Source organism: Canis lupus, chromosome 12, assembly GCF_003254725.2.
Source record: "Canis lupus dingo isolate Sandy chromosome 12, ASM325472v2, whole genome shotgun sequence".
NCBI classification, from domain to species: domain Eukaryota; kingdom Metazoa; phylum Chordata; class Mammalia; order Carnivora; family Canidae; genus Canis; species Canis lupus.
Window position 1 is genome coordinate 27,036,570 of NC_064254.1, and position 21,291 is coordinate 27,057,860.

At 37.1% G+C, this 21,291-nt stretch overlaps 1 protein-coding gene and 1 pseudogene across 1 annotated transcript in view; one reads left to right on the top strand and one right to left on the bottom strand.

Annotated features, from left to right (window-relative positions):
• LOC125752300 (elongation factor 1-alpha 1-like) overlaps positions 1 to 21,291 on the top strand; it is a 758,580-nt pseudogene that overhangs the window by 535,554 nt on the left and 201,735 nt on the right.
• The window catches only part of LGSN (lengsin, lens protein with glutamine synthetase domain), a 31,211-nt gene continuing 15,391 nt past the window's right edge, over positions 5,472 to 21,291 (bottom strand). Inside the window, exons 3-5 of the mRNA XM_025419142.3 lie at positions 20,524 to 20,721; positions 14,138 to 14,304; positions 5,472 to 8,373 (exon numbers count right to left, since the gene is read on the bottom strand). Coding sequence (XP_025274927.3) covers positions 7,174 to 8,373; positions 14,138 to 14,304; positions 20,524 to 20,721 — 1,565 coding nt within the window. The 3' untranslated portion in view covers positions 5,472 to 7,173. The remainder of the gene's footprint in view (positions 8,374 to 14,137; positions 14,305 to 20,523; positions 20,722 to 21,291) is intronic.

The window sequence follows — 21,291 nt, forward strand, 5'->3', positions numbered from 1 at the left end:
ATCATTTAAAAAGTTAGATAGAAATGCTGTTTAGGAGGCACCTGGGTGACTCAGTGGTTGAGCATCTACCTTGGGCTCAGGGCATGATCCCAGGGTTCTGGGATCAAGTTCCACATCAGGCTCTCCTCAGGAAGCCTGCTTCTCTTTCTGCCTATGTCTCTGCCTCTCTCTGTGTCTCTCATGAATAAATAAATAAAATCTTTAAAAAAGAAAAAAAAAGAAATACTGTTTAGTATCTAAGTCAATAACAATCTAAAATCTCACCATCTTTTGCTCATTTCAGCAGCACATATGCTGAAATCTCACCATTTCTTTTCACTTCTGACACTAAAGTATCATAATTTCTGATTTACCTTGTAAAAGGTGAGTTGGCATGAGTGTTTTCTAGTGATCTCAGAAAGAAAACTAGCACTTTGCGGGATTTACTTAATTTGTAGATGTTTTAGAGGCTTTTATAATCTGATTCATTGAAGTGAACCTCCAAACAAGTGACAAATTATAGCTAGGTTTTTTATCATTCCTTTCATAGCTTGTTAAATATTAAACATTTCTTCTTTAGTCCCTTTCAGAACTATTTATTCCAAATCCATTGCAGAGTCATCCAGAATTTTAAAAACCTGGATTAATTTCAGGCTTCACATAATGAAGCTAATGTTTCCATGGTTTCATATTTCTAATGGCTCTTGAATCTACTCTTCAGTGTCAGTAATAATATATCCTTCCAATGCTCTTTTCTTCTCTCCCCCACCCTGCCCCGATATTGAGCCTGTACTTAATATCTGTTAACCTGAAGATATTCAAATGCAAGTCATGTGATTGGAAATGCATTTCTGCTGTTAGTATTTCTAATACATTTTTTTCAATTTCCATTCATTTAAGATCTGGTTACTTTCATGTTTAATATTAGGTTTCGTGATGAATTCTGAGCCACCGATACTGAATGTTTGATGGTACACTGCCGCCCTCTAGCTTACTTTTGCAAAGTTCTCCACCACATAACAATTTATTCAGTAAATCCCTCATATATGTCCAATCAACAGATATCCGTTGGTTTTCAATGAATGATATACTGAAAGCTCTATCTTTGCACAGCTATTAATTGGAGTTATACATTTCTTTGCTTTCCAGATAAGATTAAATGATCATCTAATCAACTTATCATATTCTAAAAGAAAATAAAAGTCTTAAAAAGGGAAAAAAAAGAAAAGGCTCCCCCATTGTGTGCCAGGTTCTCAGCCGATTCTCTTTTCACCTTAATTTACACCTTTTCCCTTCAGGTAAGCTGACTGTTTTTAAAAATCAATGTACTTTCTCTTATCTTTTATTCCTTAAGCAGCCAGAGAAAAGTATCAAATCTTTTATGCTCTCGGTGAATGCTGAACACTTGTCAAAGGATATCTCTGAAGATGGAACAAAATAATTTCAGTTCAAATTCCCAGGACTGTCAGAAACTTCAACCAGGTGTTTTTATGTTCAAAAAATTATAAAAATATTTAAGGCTTGAATTACTATTCTTCTCTGAAAAAAAGTTCTGAATTAGATACTGTTGTGAGCTGATACTCCTCTGCGATGAGATCTTCTGGCCTGGATAGAGGTATCAGCTATTCATTACCTGAACAATTCCACATCTGGCTTATTGAAATTTATTTATAGTTGAACATATTGACTAAAACTCAATGAAATGACATTAAATTAAACTATATAGTAACAAAAAGGAAAGGTACGTTTATTTAAGTACCTACTTGCACTCTGGTGCTCCAAAGCCTTAAAATTGAAATATGATGTGCAGCTTAATTTTCAGCATTGTTCTTGGCTGGAACTGTGTAGGAAATGACATTTGAGTATAGCATAGAGTTCTGCCTCACTTAACTTCTGAATCCTGCCACTCTTACACTTAAAATGATGAGCACACCATGCTCATGAAATTGTAGAAACCATCAAATGAGACAGTGAATGAGAGAGCGCCAGCATGATGCATGTATAAGCAGCCTAGTCGACCTTTGTTTAATCTAAATCTAATACAAATATTGAATTTTTCCTACTCTTCTAATTAGGGAGCATTCTCTATTATCCTTTTTCCTCTTACCCAAGTTTCTTGTTCCTTGTGTATCCTTATGTACTGTTTTCCAGTCTTTTTGCAAATTCTAGCTATTTTAAGCAGAAAATGAATTTATTAAGAGATATTAGGTAAGTCACAGAATCTGGGAGGGTAAGAAAAGCAGGTTTAGAAGGTATACCAACTGTTGTGCAGAGTTCCAAAGCCACTGTCACTGGGAACAGTACCACCAATGCCACCCCAGGAGGCTACCACTTGTCACTGCTGCCTCCTCAGATTTACCTAGAGTGGAGTCCATGAGGGGTAAATGATTGTGTTTGATTGGAAGACACTGTACCATGGCTGCCAGAAAAACAGGAAAGTTGAGGTTCTAACTTCTAGCTTGGATGAGAGGAGACAAAAGAAATTCTATAAACAGAAGAAAGTTACACAAGGGTTTGATGTGGCCAAAAAGCATAACCACTCCTCTCTGCTCTCTGTGTTTGACGACTCCACATCAAGCTGAGGAAATTGTTTACTCAAGAGTTCCTAGAAATAGAGAAGCTAAAGAAGTTCATCTAATGGCAGATATTTCAGGGCTGGGTGCCTGGGTGACTCAGTGGTTGATCGCCTGCCTTCAGCTCAGGTTATGACCCTAGGGTCCTGGGATCAAGTCCCACATTGGGATCCCCATGGGAAGCCTGCTTCTCCCTCTGCCTCTGCCTCTCTCTGTGTGTTTCTCATGAATAAATAAGTAAAATCTTTAAAAAAGAAAGAAAGAAAGAAATTTCAGGGCAATAACCAACCACAAATCATTGATTCTCTCAGCTGTCTCCATTTCTACTTTTCACTCTCTCTGGACATGTGAACATGTGTGACAGTATCATACTGTACAAGCATAGAACTTATGCTGATGCTATATACATTGATTACTTGATTAAACATTTATTGAATTCCAGAACATCTGCAAGGAATAAGAAATATAAGCACTAATATGAATAAGATCTGTGCCCTTCATTCTTGGAACTCACATTCTACTTAGGAAATCTATCCCATAAACTGCTAACTACAGGCAACATGAAAAACACTTTAACGGAAGATGTAGGGCACTGTGCATATATGTAATGTTTAGAGATACTTGTAGTAGGAAACCTAGGATTAAAGGTATTGTCCAATAATACCTACATGGAAAACATATCGGTAAGTCTATTTTGTTAAACAGGAGACTGGAGATATGTTAATGAACTGTTGTACATTGCTGATAAGTTCAGACCTTACTGTGCACTTTCGATTTTTACTCATATTAAAGTTTTTAGATCTTTCATTGCCTTCAAATCATCATTTCAAGCTTTGCTATTATTCAGACACTGTAAAATGAAATTTTAGATCATAAAGTGTCCTTGAAAATAGATACTTCTTACTATGATACTAATGTTTTAGTTTCTAGTCTTAAAACATTACAGTTTTTCATTTACATTTCTTATGTATACTCATTTAATAACCAACTTTAAATTCAGTAATCACATTTTCCCCTAAGCTTTGATTAGAACAATTATAGTAAATGAAAATAAGAAAGTAATTTCTGTAAAGAGATTCATAAAGCATCCTTTTCAAGCCATAAAGCAGCCATCCAAATAGATTTTTTCAGCATTGGGTCTACCAAAAAAAAAAAAAAAAAAGATTCTGTTCTGCTGAACATACACAGATCCAACACATTTTCATTGTCTGCTCATCTTCTTTTTCTGGGTCTAGCCTGGTACTTTGGCTCCCAGCAGAAGGCTTAGCACACAAAATGTGCTAAATAAATGCTGTTGAGTGAGTGTCTCACCCTCTTGCCTAGACTAAAAAGGTAGAAGCATCAGCAGAAAGTCCCCTCTGAGGGGTGCCTAGGTGGCTAGGTTGGTTAAGCATCTGCCTTCGGCTTAGGTTATGATCCTAAAATGGAGCCCCACTCAGGCTCTCTGCTCAGCTGCGAGTTTCCTTCTCCCTCTCCCTCTGCGCCTCCCCCTGCTCATGCTTTCTTATGCTTTCTGGTGCTCTCTCTCACTCTCAAATGAATAAATAAAAAAATCTTTTAAAAAAAGTCCCCTCTGAGATAGAAAGCTTGTGAACAGATAAAGGAAATAGAAAAGAAACAGATAATTGAATTTTTACATCTACCCAATTCTTCTTTAGCCCTAAGCTTTACTCCTGGCCCATGTTTACTTTGGGTTTACCTCACAGAACAAAAATACACATCAGCACACACCTAAGGGAAGTCTCTGTGAAGATTGTCACATCAACTTATTGATTGGTAACACACGGCTGAATATTTTCTGTCAACTCATTGTGGTACAATTAATGCTGAAGGTATTATTGCTAGTTACATAATTCCCTCACACTGCCATCCTGAATATTGTGTTTTTTAAGTTATGCTAATATAATGTAAGAGGAGGAGGCTACAAACAACTTGATTAGCAGAATTTTTATAACATCTTTTATCTGTTGTGGAAAAGCCAAGCCAAAGCGCTAGCTATGCTTCATGAAGGCCCCACAAGGGTGTTTTGCTTTGTTTTGTTTTGTTTTCCCACTGGGGTGTTTATACAGCTCTGTTAGGGTGGGAGTCAGCACAGGGTTTGTTTTTGTTTGTTTGTTTGTTTTTTGTTTTGTTTTGTTTTTTTTACATGTGTGTATCCCTCTAATTTAGATTCTCTTCTCAAAAAGTGAAAAGATTGAGGGGCACCTGGGTGGCTCAGTCAATTAAGTGACTGCCTCTTGATTTTGGCTCAGGTCACGATCTCAGGATCCTGGGATTGAACCTCGTGATCAGCTCCACTGTCAGCAGGAGGCTGCTTAAGATTCTCTCTCTCCCTCTCCCTCTGTCCCTCCCTCCTGTTCCTTAGTGCATAATTGCTCTCTCTCTTTGTCTCTCTCAAAAAAAAAAAAAGAGGGAGAGGGAGATTGAGGAAGTGGTCTTTCACTGTTTCTTATATCTTTATTCTTTTATCCCCAAACTCCTCAAATGTTTTCCACACACACATACATACACATTCACCCAGACACAAACACTCATGTACACATACACACACAGTCACACTCACAAGTAGGAAGGAAAGTAAGTTTTGTTACAATAACAAAGACCCCAAATCAGTGTGCCTTAAAGGAGATAGTTTCTTTCTCTTCCAGGTAAAAATCTGAATGTAGGCAAACAGAGCTCAGCTACACTAAGCAGAGCTTCCACCTTGTTACTCCATAATGTGTGGACTCCATTCCCAAGAGCATTACTGTAGCCACAATACCTGCAGGTTAGCCAACAGGAAGGGCAAAGGCAGGACAGAGAAAGGGCAAGAAATAGAGTATCTGTCCTTTAAAGAACTTTCCCAGAGCTTCCATACAACACTTCTACTTCCATCTCTTTGGCCTGAATCTAATAACACAACCACATTCAGCCACAGTGGGAACTCAGAAATGTGATTTTTATTTTCCATAGTGTGTTCCCAACTGACACATTTAGGTACTATTCCTGACAACAGACGGAGAATGGATATAGTAAATAACTAGTGAGCTGCCATGGGGTTCGTTCCTCCCTACTATCCTTCCCATGGCATAATGTGTGGGATTTCATTCTCAGACGTTTCAAGGCAGATTCCTTTCCTTCCCCACCTGCCCTGCGCTGTCTTTTCCTCTACCTTTTAATACACCAAGAACATTATTCTTATGTATTCAAACACATCTCTGCTCAAAGGAGAAAAGAGGGGAATGATTAGTAAAGGACAGATGACTTCTACTATTTAAGCTACTGGGTACTATGAATTTGAATAGGAGGATCTGAGCCAAGTGTAATCCTCTGCTTTTGTGTTTGCTATCTAAATCAAGACCACTGTCAGGTTTAATTGAACGATAAAATCTCTTGTTTGATTCTAAGCAGGAGAATAGGGTTTTCATTTTCTAGTCAGTGGATTTTAGATTTTTCCCCAAAGAAGCTAAACTTTAGTGATAGTTCCAATATTATCTCATTCAAATGAAGGTCTGGAACATTTAGTATTCTCTGGGACATATCAACCTCTGTGGGCAGCAGAACCAGTCATTTAATACAAATTTAAGCCACAAGCATAGCCCTGGTTATATAGGCAGTTCTTCTCACACTTCACAAAGCACTACAGGTGTCTTTGAAATCTTAGCTTCAAAGAACAGAACAAAGCATGAAGAAAGAGCCCATCCATCCCCAAAGAGCCCACCCACCCCCACACACATACCCATTCCACCTGTGTTTTATATCTGGGTTCTATATGAGATATTGTTTAAAGAAAAATTTTCATGACTTTCAAATATTTGACCTCATTGCTCCCCATCAAATCTTACTTCTTCTGAGTTTGTTTCTTGTGGACAGTATAGCCTTGAACTTTCTAGGCCTTTCAGGAGCTAGTAATGAAGGGTAAAAAGAAGGGATGTAACATGAAACTATCTGCTAACTTGCCATCATGACTTACTTTTGATAACTTTTTACAATTATTTGGAAAGATCACAATGATGTTTGCAAAATTTGCTCCACAAAGCAGAGCTTCCACCTTGTTACTCCATCTTTTGCGGGCTCTATTCCCTAGAGTGTTACCCTAACCCTCATGATCTGCAGTTTAGCTGACAGGAAGGGTAATTTCAGAAGGATGGGGGAAGGGCAGGAAATAGAGCATCCATCCTATATATGTTGAGATTAGTGAGATTGCATTAGTAAGCATTTTTTTCTCCCTGGCAGTCACAATGTATGTGCATGATTGAAATTCTCTTTTTTTTTTTTTTTTTCAGTCGTTTAAATTTTGCTATGTAATTCTTAAGACTCTTTTATTGTGTGAAGGTATCTGTTGCCTGAAATAACTGAAGGTTTCAATCTAGGTCAACATACACAGAGGAAATGATGACTGACTAACGAGACCTGGGAAATTTGCATATTACAGCTGCACCACAACTTTATTGTTTGTTTCTACTACCAGAATCCTCTCGGCAGTCCCATGTCATCTGTCAAGTGTTCCACCGAGACGAAGAAGAGCGAAAGCATAGGTAGTCTTTTTGTTGTTGATGATAAAAATCCAATCTTTTCTTCCTGGGAGATCAGCTACTTAAGTAAAAGTCACATCTCCAAAAGAATAGTTAAGGGTTCTATCCTAAATAAAATACTCTAAGAATTTATTTCTCTCGGCATCTGTTTCTTCATTTTCCAAATCATATTTTTTCATGGCAACAAAATAGCGAATAAACGTTTCCCCCAGGGCCTGTCTCAGACATTGATCTTCCTCCAGCGCCACAAGAGCGTCTTCCAGTTTCAAGGGGATCTCGGAAGCTTTTGACGGATACAAGTCCGTGCTGTCACCTGGACTGGCCAGGACACCATCGCTGCTTTGAAGTCCATCCAAGCCCGCGGCGACAGTCGCCGCCAGCACCAGGTAAGGATTTGCAGTGGCGGAGCCCAGTTTATTTTCTATCCGGGTGCCTTTCTCACCATGACACTTGATATTAAAAGCACAGCTGTTATCATTGTATCCCCATGTCGTAGGCACGCTCTCCTTGAGGTCTTTACTCTCCTTGGAGTAACGCTTTCGGCAGCTGACAGCAGGAGCCATCAGGCAGCTGAGAGCGGCCGAGTGCTTCAAGAGTCCTGCCAACCATTTTTTCCCCGTGATCGTGAGCTCTTCAATTCCAGAACTACTGCAGAACATATTTTTCTTCCCATCGACATCCCAGAGACTATGAGACAAAATTCCTGAATTGCAAAATCCAGTCTCGATGAAAAAGCTAGCGATGTAATTATATTTCCTTGCCACTTCTTTGACACCTGTTCTGAGGGTAAATGCATTATCAGCTGAACTGATGCCAAATTCGGGCAAAAAACAGATTTCCATCAGACCAGGCCTGGTAGAGGAGGAAAAACTCTCGACATTCGCTCCAGTATGATACAAACCATCAACGAGTTCCTGGATGAAAGGCTGGTCATGATTATTTAGCAATGTGGAGGCAGGAAAAGATATGGTCTTTGAATTGATAATTTCAGGCACAGCAAAAATGCAAAAATCATAGATGAAGGCAGAGAGCAGGGAAAAGCCAGAGTCCTGCAGCTGGCTCAGCTGCCTCTTTGCGATGTACCTTGGGGAAGTCAAAAGAGGCTCGCCAGTCACAGTGAATGTGTCACATATCACTCTTGCAGTTCTCTCAGCCCATGGCAAGACTCTAAAGGTTGAGAGCTCTGGCATTAGGACTATGTCACTATTAAAACATGTTGCTCTTATGTGATCCACTTCATCATCCTTAGGATTTGGTATCAGTTCAAGATAACCTCGGGGCATGCAAACACCATGGATCACTTTTTCCTAAAGAAATGAAAAGACAGAGCAATCAGATTTTGAAACTTGAAAACAAACAAAAAGGGGGGGGGGGGAACATTGCTAATGAGGAAAAATGTGTTTAACATCCGTTGGTTAACACTAGCTTAATATCAAATAAATTTTAAGTATTTTATTTTTTAAAGATATATTTAATTATTTGAGAGAGAAATAGTGGGAAGGAGAGGCAGAGAAGAGAGGGAGAGATAGAATCCTCAAGCCAAATCCCTGCTGAATGCAGAACCCGGATACAGGCTTCATTCCAGGACTCTGAGATCATGACCAGAGCTGAAATCAAGAGTTGGCCACCTGACTGACTGAGCCACCCAGGGGCCCCCAAATTTAAAATATTTTAAAATAACCCCCCAGGTTACTTTTATAAACAGTTCTTAATATTTTTAGCCTTCAAATCTTTACATGCTTTGAGATCTGAAAATAGCGTCATAAATAGAAGGTACAAAGATAAAGAAAATGTCTTTATAGCAAATGACATAGGTAAAGCCTTGTGAAATTATTTGAAATGATTATTACCTAGTCTTTTTGAAAACACTTTTTATTTTATGGCATAGTTGCTAATACTTTAGAGGTTTTATTTTGGCTTATTCTATTGTAATCCCTATAGTTAACTGAGAGTCCTCAGTCCTTCCCAGAGACTTGATTGTGGTTAGTCCTAGCACACACACGACAGTCATCCTAACACCAGAGGAGCCAGATCTGCTGAAAGCTGCACTCCTCTCTTCATTCACTTTTACAACTCAGTAAGAATGAATACATCACAGCCTCAAGGTCCCAGAAACTGCCTGTGAGTGTGGACCTATATCCTCAAAGCTATAGATCCAAAACGTTGTAGCCTTCAAGTCAACCATGAACTGGGTGTCATCAAATCTGACTTCTAGCTCTAGCTCTTTCACTAATTACTTGCTGGAAGTTAAGCAAATCACTGGACTATGTCATCTTCCATGTCTGTGAAACAAGTGTTAGACTCAATGCTTGCTAAGGCACTTTCTAGCCATATACCTCTTGGGGTTAGTGGATTTGGTCATTTATTTAACTTTTGCTATGTACCAGACAACAGGGATATGATGAGGTTATAAAGTTTAGCAGACATGTGAAACAATTTCTAGAAATTGTATCATAATAGAACAAGGCTTCATGTGTTAAAGGTTATATTAATGGTAGCGAAAAAGCTAACTATAAAGTTTGGTTCCCATAATGTCAATGTATATTATAAAACACACTAACCATCTGTAAGCCAAATTGTTTCTTATGTTACCTCCAACTCAAAGAGTATGGCTACCAAAGAGGAGCTATTACTAACAGAGATAACCTACTGGTCACTCTTCTGCCTTTGACCGTAACCCATGACCTCTTTTACTTTCCACCATCTATACATAGACTTTCAAATGTCATTTGACTTGGCTGATACAATCCTGATTTTACCAGTAATAAAGCTGAGAAAGTCAAGCACTATTCAGAGCCTGCTTAATTTTTTCAATTCCATCAGGGACCTGTACACACACACACACACATACACACACAAGCATTATAGAATTCTAGAGGACTTTAGTATGAAATCTTTTAATTTGAATTTCTACTGCAAGAAGTAATGTTATTTCCCTACTTTTCAGTTTTTTAGTTTGAAAATCTGTATGTTAGTTCTATATATTCCTAAAATGAAGGGTAATGTGAGACTTCCAAAAGTTCCTACAATTGAAATCTGTGTTTGTATTCACCTGGGTGTGAACAATAGGGAACGGTTGTTACCATTTCCTTCCCCTATGTTTTCACATATTTAAAGAATAGGAAAAAGAGAGAAAAAAAGTAAAAATAAAGAATAGGAAAAAGTCACACTTTATTCTTCAAACTATTTAATATGTGTTTTTCTGAGCACTCTTTTTTAACATTGTAATTTCCTTTATTCTTTTTTTGGACATTCTGAATTCAAACCACTCTTTATTAGTAGTGGGAAATATATATAAACATGTCTTGCTCATGACAACAAATTAAGTTACCTTAAAATGTGTTTCTAAGTACAAAGCACTAGGACAACTTTACACTCCAATGTTGCTCACCAGGGATTCAATAAAAACTCATGTAAAATAGCTCAAATCTGTATGATAACTGAAATTTGGACCACAGTGAAAGCCACCAAACAATTAGTTATAAATTCTATTCTAATATATCATGTTTTGATTAGATCAAAGATAGAAAGAATCCACATTATCTGTATATAATTTAAATAGAAATTAGTCTTTTGATGCAACAGAGACAATATAAGTTGGTGGTAAGTTTTAATCAGCTAATGTTTGTAAGGGACTTAGCACAGTGCCAGGCACCTGATAAATTTTCTTTGAAAAGTAGATACCATCAGAGTTTCCCAATTTGGCTTTTTCCAATTACACAGCAGTCTTTTCCTCTATTCTTAGTAGGTGGCTTGTTTTAAGAAGAAATCAATCTTGTTTTTGTTTTGTTTTTTTTTTTTAATAAGAACGGATACTGGGATCCCTGGGTGGCGCAGCGGTTTGGCGCCTGCCTTTGGCCCAGGGCGCGATCCTGGAGACCCGGGATCGAATCCCACATCAGGCTCCGGGTGCATGGAGCCTGCTTCTCCCTCTGCCTATGTCTCTGCCTCTCTCTCTCTCTCTCTGTGACTATCATAAATAAATAAAAAAAATTAAAAAAAATAAGAACGGATACTTAGCACAAATAAAGAATAAAAAGAAATATAAAAGCTGAGCTGAAAAAAAAAAAAAAAGCTGAGCTGGGGGCACCTGGCTGGCTGAGTCAGTGGAACATGCAACTCTTGATGTTAGGGTTGTGGGTTTGAGCCCCATGTTGGCTGTGGAGATTATTGAAAAATAAAATAATTTTTAAAAAGCTGAGCTGGAGAGTGTAGGTACAGTAAGAAAGAGAAAATAAAGAAGAGAGAAAGGGAGAGGAGGAAAAGGAGGAGGAGGAGAATAGGAACTGGAAGTGAAGAATCACAGGTGAACATCCCAGCTCTGCCTCTAATTATGTGTATAATTTTAAGAAAGCTTTCTTTAACTTTTCTGGGCCTCACTTCACTCATCTACAAATGAAGACGATGGATTATATTCTCTTATATTCCCTTTAAGTGTCTAACAATAATTTTTAAATTGACATTTTGTTTTCCACAAATGGTAAGAGGTTTAAAAATTACTTTAGGAAGATGGAAATTACTTTTCACTAAGTTATAGGCAAATTTAAATCATGGACTCCACTCTTTATTTAATGAGTTCCCCATACAGAATTGTGTTTATAAACAAACACATGTTGTTTATATTATTTTGCATGGCTGAACTTATTTTTTATGTCCATTTGCAATAAATTTTCCAAAATGAATTATTTAATTTTAAATTACAAATACTTGTGATGTCAGTATTCACTATTACCTATACCTCACAAGTTCCAAAATGAATTTAAAATGTTTTGTTAAAAAATAGATACCATATGATCATTAAATAAAAATAAAATAATGACTGGGTAATGAAATGAGAAAGTGAGCTTGTATTAGCAAACTAAGGCTAAAAATAAATGCAGCAATTGAGAGGAAGTATGACAAGATATATTAAAATTCTGATGATAGAAAAATTTTTTCCCCTCATAAACTCCAGGAAAAAAATGATTCTAATATATTGGACACTGAACAAGATAATGAAAAGTATTTTCAATAGTATTTAAAAAAAAAAGAAATGCAAACATTTTCTTTCTATGTCAATTATATCAATCCCCAGCAAGTAGAGGGAGCACATTAAATTATATTTTCATAAGAGTTTCTTTGAGGAACTAGAATAATACTCCAAATATGTAGCTTTGAGATGCCATTAGTGGAATAGAAGATTAGGATTTGACAAAAACTGAATAGCAAACAATTTTATATTGAGGTCTCTGGCAAGTGCCTGAAGTGCCAGTTGTGTTTTCTTATTGATTGAAAGAAATTCATATAAATTAGATTCTCAGCCAGTTCACAGTAAATTTCACATTTTCTTATCAAAATTAGCCAACATGCATTCTTCCCTGAATGAAGAGAAAATAATGTCTGCAGGCAGGTCTAAAGGATTTCTTAAAAGACAAATATGAGGATTTTTGTTTCTTTTTTATTATTGTTATTAAGTATAGTTGACATACAATGTTATATCAGTTTCAGGTGTACAACATAGTGATTTGACAATTGTATACATTATTCTGTGCTCACCAAGAGAAGTGCAGTCACCATGCAACGTTATTACAATAGTGTTGGCTATATTCCCTGTGCTATACTTTTCATCCCCATGACTTATTTATAACTGAAAGTTTTGTACCTCTTCATTGCCCTCACCTATTTCACCCATCCTCTACCCTTGGGAAACTATCAGTTTGTTTTCCGCATTAATGACTCTATTTCAGTTTGTTCATTTGTTTTACTTTTTTAGATTCCACATGTAAGTGAAATCATATAATACTTGTCTTTTTTCTTTCAGACTTATTTCACTTAACCTGACACCCCCTGGTTCCATCCATGCTGTCACAAATGGTAAGATCTCATCATTTTATGGCTGAGAAATAGTCCAGTATATATGTATACTACATCTTCTTTATTCATTTATCAGTGGACACTTGAGCTGCTTCTATATCTTTGCTATTGTAAATAAGGCTGCAATAAACATAGGGGTACATGGATCTTTTTCAGTTTTGGAGGATAAATACCCAGTAATGGAATTACCAGATGGTTTGGTATTTCTACTTTTAATTTTTTGAGTAACCTCCATACTGTGATTTTCCACAGTGCTTACACCAATTTACATTCCCATCAACAGTGCACAAGCATTCCCTTTTCTCCACATCCTTGCCAACACTTATTATTTCTTGTCTTTTTGATACCAGCCATTCTGACTGGTGTGAGGTAATAATATCTCATTGTGATTTTGATTTGCATTTCACTGATGATGAGTGAGGTTGAGCATTTTTAGTAAACAAATTTGAAACTGTTGGAATTATCTTAAAAAGTGTTTTTGATGATGCTCAATGTTTCCAACATAATACAAATGAGAAAATTACAATTAAAATAAATTTGGAGGTTGTTTAGCTTTTATATTTTCCTGTATAATACTAACTGATGTCCCTTCCTTCTAAAAAATGTTTCAGTGACACAACAAATCAGTCAATAAAATAAATACATGACATAAACTGAAAAAAAATCTCAGAAAGTCTCAAAACATATTCAAAAGACAACATTTCTTGGTATCATTATTTTTAAGAACTTAATAGTATTTATTAAGTCATCCAACAACAATAGTGTATTTTTTTATCAGAATTAGAAGCTGAAAGGGATATGCTTTCTACCTAGCAAATTTTAATCTTTTTTTTTCTCATTTTATATTTGCTCTTGGGTCTTCTGTTGCAATTTTCTTATGTCAAACAAAATATAATCTCCATAATTGCAGTAAGAGAGAGAAGATAATTCTATGGAGGCAAATTATTCAAGGCAGAAAGACTAAAATTACCAGTCTTAATTAGTTTTGTATTTCTATTGGGTAAAGGAATTGCTGTTTGAGTCCTGAAAGTGTATGTTCAGCTCCTTAGGGAGCAATGATGTGTTTGGAGAGGGACAAGGGAGAAACAAAATAAATTATTGGTTTTCACCTTTAGTTACTGTATAGATTACAAGAAAATAAGATAGAGTAGTAAGGACCATTTGCTTGCTTACAGTCATGAAATTACATTCAATCATAACTCTATCTGTAAAACTCACTTGGAAAAAGTGTGCAGGGATACTCTTCGATCTGGACACACCATGAAGGTCTGTGGCTTCAAATCTCACAAATTGAAGGTGATTCTTGGCCATCTCTTGTTTAATGTGCTTCATTCTAGAGGAGAGGTGAGGTGTGGTCGGAATTTGAGTGTCCTCCCAGGTGTTATCTGTAGAATAGAAGATGGCCCTAAGACATTAGATCATGATGAATTGAAAAGCAAAAGGAGGCCACAGAGTAGTCTAATCATCATGATTGTCGACAAAATCATCACATACTCATGTCATTGACTTACAATTGGAGATTTTACCTTTCAAACTCTGCCTTTACCATAATCCCAAGAACATGATCTCTAAACAGCCTAAGAGATTGTTTGGCACTTGGGGCTAAGTGAAAGTGACGTTACTTGCATAAGCATAGAGCAATATCATATGTAAGTACTTAACTGAAAATGCCTTTGCTTATGGAAGTTAGGATACATTTGCCTAACTGGACAGCTTGGGCACCATACAAGTCTGCATGCAGATCACTGAGAAAACTGAGTTTCTTGAACTAACTGGTAATACCTAAATTAAAAGTTCTTGTATGTTTAAGGGCAACATTGTTTGGTTTTTGTTTATTTTCTGCAGATCTGCATTTTTTTGTTTTGTTTGCCAAAAGGGCTTTATGATAGCAGCTGAATCTAAGACAGCTACATGTCTCTGTCAAATTTAAACTTTAAAATCAGTATAAATGAGCAAACAAAATTATTTTTCAAGGGTAAGAGTGTAAGAAATGGAAAATCTAGAGTGATTACTCAATATTAAAAACAGAAATCTAAATATATATACATATGTATGTATATGTATGTATATGTGTGTGTGTATATATATATATATATATAAAGATAGACTACAAATTCTAAAACTTCAGAGCTAGAAGAGAGTTTGGCAATAAATTACCTAATCCAACTGACTTGCTAGCTTGAGTCCCAGAGAGGTAGGTACAGTGACGTAGTCCAAATTATTTTCAGTTCATTGCCAAAACTGAAGCTACAAACCAGACCTCTTAACTCCCAGTGGGTGACTCATCACCATAAAATGAATGAATGTATCTAAAACATATAAAAGGGTCAGGCACATAGTACACGTCACAAATGTTAGCTACCGTCCAAACTTTCGGAGAAGTAGCAGACAGTAGAGATTCAACACAAACACTGAAGTCATCTGCCTCCCTCAGAATCCTGCTTGTGCCCTAGATGCTTTCTTACTTCTCTGAGCCTGGGCTTTCTCATTGATACAATATTATCCACTTCATAGGTTTGTTGTGACAATTAAGCAAGTCATTTAACAGTTCCTGGCAGACATTAAGCACCATATAAGTGCTTCTTAAACACATAAAGTGAACACAATTACTCTAACCCTTACTAGGGATCATACATAGTACCATGATCATGTCTGAATCTGAATTCCCATCAATCTGTCACATCACTGATGACGAGCAGCTATAATTTTAAATTATACCTGAATATCCTTTTTTGAGATATAATTGGCTTTAGAAATAAGCATAAAGATTGACAGGTTAAAAAACACAGATTAAGTAGATTTTAAGTACATGAAGCATGAGGAAAACAAATTACTAGTTGCCACCTATACAAATATATTAGAGATAATGTCCTGTCACTGATACATTTGGCTACTCTGAGACTCCTGAGGCTTTATAACTACCTCCCATTTAACACAAACAATTAAGCTGTAGCAATTACAATGTTTCATGCTAAATTAGCAGTTGCTGTCTTCCCAACCTATCCTGAAGTATTGGGTGTTTTGGCCAAGTTGAACAATTCTCCTCACTGAAAAATGAAATTTACAGGCACCTGAAAATATGGAAAATTTCAGAAAAGCAGTATTCTAAAAATAATAAGGACTTATATATAAGCTATAAATATTTTAACAACATAAAAAAATCAGTAGGCATCTCCTATTAAAGGAGTAAAGTCATTTTATTGGCTCACCAGTAATATGATCACAGCCAATCTTACTAATTCTTTGTCTTATCTATATCTTCTAAAGTTTGTAAAATAAATATGCATCCACTCAAGACATGTTGTTTGGTTACCATATACTATTTATTTTGGACATATATCTAGGGCTGGACAATATATTTATTGTATTTGTTTGCCAGGGCTGTCCTAATAAATACCACAGACCAGGTGGCTAAAACAGAAATGTTATGTTCTTACAGTTCCAGAGGGTAGAAGTCTAAGGTCAAAGTGTCAACCATATTGGTCTCTTCTGAGAGCCTCTCTTGTTGGCTTGGTAATGGCTATCTTCGTCACATGATCTTCCCTGTTTGTGGGTGTTCTAATCTTCTTGTATGAACACCCGTCATGTTGGATTAGAGCCCCCCCATAGACTTCATTTAACATTAATTACTTCTTTTAAACCCTATCTCCAAATACAGTCACGATGTGAGGTGTGATGGGATAGGACTCCAACCAGCTATGAATGGGGGGAAACATAATTCAGCCCATAATATATCATACCATTTCCATTTTCTTCAGAGTCCTTATCACCACCCACCATATTGCGTAATCACATGTTTACTTTCTGTCCTTTCCCCCTGCAGGTCAGTTCTAGGAGAATAGGGGCTCAGCTTCACCTGCTGCTGTCAGTGCCTGCAGCAATATAAAAGTATCATAGATGCTCAATGACTAGCCCTTTAACCAGGGGTTTGTGAGTAAATTAACTAATTAATACAGCCTGGGTGATCTGACCTTGTCTAACAAATAGAAATTGTCATCACGTATTTTGGTAAGTATCTTAAGTATCATTTTATTCATTTGAAAGTTTAATTCTTTCACCAAATATGAGAACTCTATCCAATCTAATTTCATTTACAAGGAATCAACCAATCTTACTGAATCATTGTCTGAATTTCTTTTCTTCAAATAAATCATACTTGTTAGTTACAATTAAACCTTTTGGTCAGACCTTCCCAGATGCACATGATGAATAGCAGGCAGATAATTGCTAGTTTGGGGACTCATTTGTTTTTCTTACAGTATAGTTCCTGGGAGGTGTTCTCCTTTCCCATCCCCTCAGAAGACTAATAAATTAAATCAATCTGCTTTAATAGAGGAAGTTTTCCTGCTGTAAGTGTTGGTGGGTGGGGAGGACACTAAAAAAAAAAAAAATTAAAATAAAACCTCAAAGCTCTATAGCAACTAGAAGACCTTGGAGAAATGTTGCCTGTGTTCAGTGATGATGAGGACATATTTCAGTTACAGCAAACAAGCTGTGGTCGCTTATAAAGGCAGATTGAATAGGCATTTGAGCATTCAGAAATATCAATCCATAAAGGAGAAAGTGCATTCAGAAGTAAATACTCTGCAACACATTTATTTAGCTTATGGAATGCCCGGGATGATATGCCATACTACTTTCCCAGGACCCGCTCTCCTTTATCCACATGGCTGCTTTGAGAGACACCCTCTTAGAGCAAATGTGACCCCACCTCCCGTCACAGCATGTTAGCCTGAATAGCAGAATAACCAAGTAAAAGCAGGAACAAAAAGCAAAAACAGTAAAAAACTGGAGAGGAGGAGCTTTTCTTTGAAAAAAAAATATATTTTTTAAAACGTCAGAAATGGGATGCCTGGGTGGCTCAGGGGTTGAGCGTCTGACTTTGGTTCAGGGCATGATCCCAGGATCCCGGGATCAGGTCCCACAACAGGCTCCCCACATAGAGCCTGCTTTCCCTCTGCCTAAGTCTCTGCCTCTCTCTCTGTGTGTTTCTCATGGATAAATAAATAAAATCTTTTTAAAAAAAAAAATAAATAAATAAAAATAAAACATCAGAGAAGTATCACAGAGAAGAAAACACCATGTTAAAATTTCTAACACTTATTGAGGAGTAGATTTTCATATTCATGTTTAAATTCTGTATTAGTGGTTTGTTTAAAGCTATAAACTTTTTGGTACTTTGGGTCTATTAAGAAACAATCTAGCCTGGGGCCAAAGAGGGAGCTTCTGAATTAACCAAGTTAAGTGAATAATGATGCCCATCCTCATAGTCACAGTCGGTTGGTACAGAGAGTTTGTGACACAAGTTTCTTCTTCATATTTTTTTTGATTGAAGACTAAGAAATGGTCAATTTCATCTCAGTGTTATGGCAGAGACTATATAAAACAAGGGTCACAAACTGGAAGAGCCAATGTGGCCAGCAGATGTTTTCTTACTAGTGGTCCCACTGTTTGAAAACTTTTAGAATAGTCAACACTTAAATATCTGAATATTTCATACAAAAATCTTGAGTTCAAGCTTCTCTTGAAGAAATTAAATTTGGTAACACTGGGTGGTTATTTCTCCATAGCAACCACTGGCTAGTGCTCTGAGGTGGCCCGAAATGGGGCGTGTATCCTCTAATTCATGGATTGGCAAATATTTTCTATAAAGGGCCAGATAGTAAATATTTGCAGCTCTGTAAGCCATATGGTATCTGTTGCAACTTTTCAACTGTGCCATTGTAACACAAAAGTAGTCATAGGCAATACACAAACTTTTACAAATAATGGCCAGCAGGCTGAATTTGGCCTGTGGGCCGCCATTTGTCAACGTCTGCTGTAGTTTCTCACAGCCAGCATTATTGACCGTTTCCTTATGCCAGCTCACCTCACTCACTTGTATTATTTACCTGGCCCCTGTGCCATTTGTGTTAATAGTGGAAATGTTGTGGTAGGCAGAACTGCCCCACAAAGATGTTCACATCTTAAGCCCTGAAACCTGCAGAATATGTTAAAATGCAGGCCAAAAGGGACTTTGCAAATGCAAGTAAGGACATAAACCTCAAAATAGGGATATTGTCTTAGATTGTCCTGGGTTCTTAAAAACAGAGAACTTTCTCCAGCTGTAAGCAGAAAAGAGGTATGGAAGAAGGAAAATTTTGAGAGGTTCCAAACATAGGTATTTGAGGGATCATCTTGGTCCTAAGACACAGGACCAGAGAGAGGCTTCCAAGAGCTAAGTGCCACCCCAGAGGACAGCCAGCAAGGAATCAGTACTCAGTCCAACACCCCCAAGGAACTGGATTCTCCCAGTAATCTGAACAAACTCCCTAGAATCTCTCGATAAGAATCCAGATCCAACCCTTGACTTCAATCTTGCAAAATCTGAAACAGAGAAACTAGCTGAATCAACCCAGACTTCTGGCATATAGAACTACAAGGTAATGAATTGTGTTCTCTTAAGTTACTAAATTTGTGGTGATTCATTATGCTGGCAATAGAAAACAAATACATATGGAATTCGGACAGTGTTCACTTCCCAGGCTCTAGTTCCTCCTTCGTCCCTGTGTGTAATAAGGAATTTAGCCTTGCCAAAAAAGACCTCTTTACCCTTTGCTCCTGAATGACAGTCTGGAGTATCCTGCCTGACAAGAGTGTTTTTGTTTACCTGGGGCTTCTGGGCCACAGTAGAAAATCCAATAATGTCATTTATCCTGGAAGCTTTGAGTCATATGGTATCAGCTTGATTCCCAGAGAAGCTGGAAACTCTGGTCAGCCACATGAAGCCCCACTTTAGAGCCTCAAAAAAAAAAAAAAAAAAAAAAAAAAAAAAAAAAAAAAAAAAAAACACAAACAAACCGAAAAACAAAAAACTAGACACCAAGACTGAGGTGAGATTCCCTGCTTGTCAATACTCCATGCATATTGCTACATATCATTGCCAAAAGAGTGGTGCTGTCCATGACTCCACTGGGAGAAACAAATAGAATCTCCATGCTTAAAACTTTCCTGTATTTTCCCCACTGGACCTCTTCCCTTGGCTGATTTTAATCTGTATTTGTTGACTGTAATAAACTATAACCTTGAGTAATAATTTTCAGTGAGTTCTGTGAGTCCTTATAGGAAAACTAGGGTTAGTCTTAGGGAATTCCCTAACTTCCAATTGATATTAGTAGTGAGGGGTAGCCTCATGGACCCTGTCCTAACTTCACATACTGCTGCATTTCTGCCTTTCCAAACCTTGTTTGTTCAATCCTTTCATCATGGATTCCCTTGTGAAATAAATACCTCGTTTTAACTAGTTTTCGCTTAACTCAGTCCCAGAGATTTTTAACCAATGCACTGATAGGCCAAAATAGTTGTATCACTATCACAGAAACTTAAAACAACAAAATTTCACTTTTAGAAAAGGCTAGAAAGATCATTCATTGAAGCCCTTCCATTTTCTAAATGAGCAGCCTAGTGGTTAGAGAAAACTATAAAGTCTTTTATAAATGATAGTTTAAAAATTCTTCTGACTCCCAGACTGGCATTCCTCAATCAATGCCTCATTATCTGTAAATCAAATACAAATTTGGGATTAGTGGCTAGAATCATATGTCAGTTTGTTTCTGAGTCCTTACCAGCATGGTTGGAGTTTGTGTTAAATTCACTACAAGGAGCACTGGCTGATGTTTTGAGGGGTGATGGTTTTATCACTGTCGTCTGATTCTCAGAGTCCTTGTCATCTTGTGGCAGATGAGAGTCTGCGGAGCCAGGTCCCACAACTGGTTTGCTCATATTCCCCAATGTGTGGCACACCATTTGGCTTCTGATCCTTTCTTTAATAATAAAGAAAAATGTTAAAACACATTGCCATTGTTTTCAACTGTATTTTAACATGATATGGAGAGGAATCTTTAAGAAAAGAATATATTTCTAATATATATATATTTCTAGGCAGTGACATACCAAATGAAGGGCAATGGTATGCCCTAGTTGTGGACCAGAAGGGGGTATGTTGTCTGTAGAAAGTTTAAAAACGATAGTAATATCGACAAAAGCTCTGATTGCTTTTTACTGTTACCATACAGTGGCCATTCCTACTGCCCCTGCCTTGGAAGACCACTGTTCTTGGATTGGGTCTCTTGTTCAATTAATTTGTACTTTCAGCACTGTTTCAGATCTACTGAGTCAAGTTGGAATTCTAGCATGTGATATGAAAACTTGTTCCACATCTTTATTGTGGTCTCCCAAGTCCTTAGTAATGATCCTTGCACTCAAGTCCCAGAGCAGACATATGCTTCCCTTCTTATGCATACTTTCCTTCTGTTGTATTCTTTTTCCCGGCTCCCCCACCTCCACTACCTCCTAGTTCTGTCCTCTTTAAATTCTGAATATTTCGATTGCTT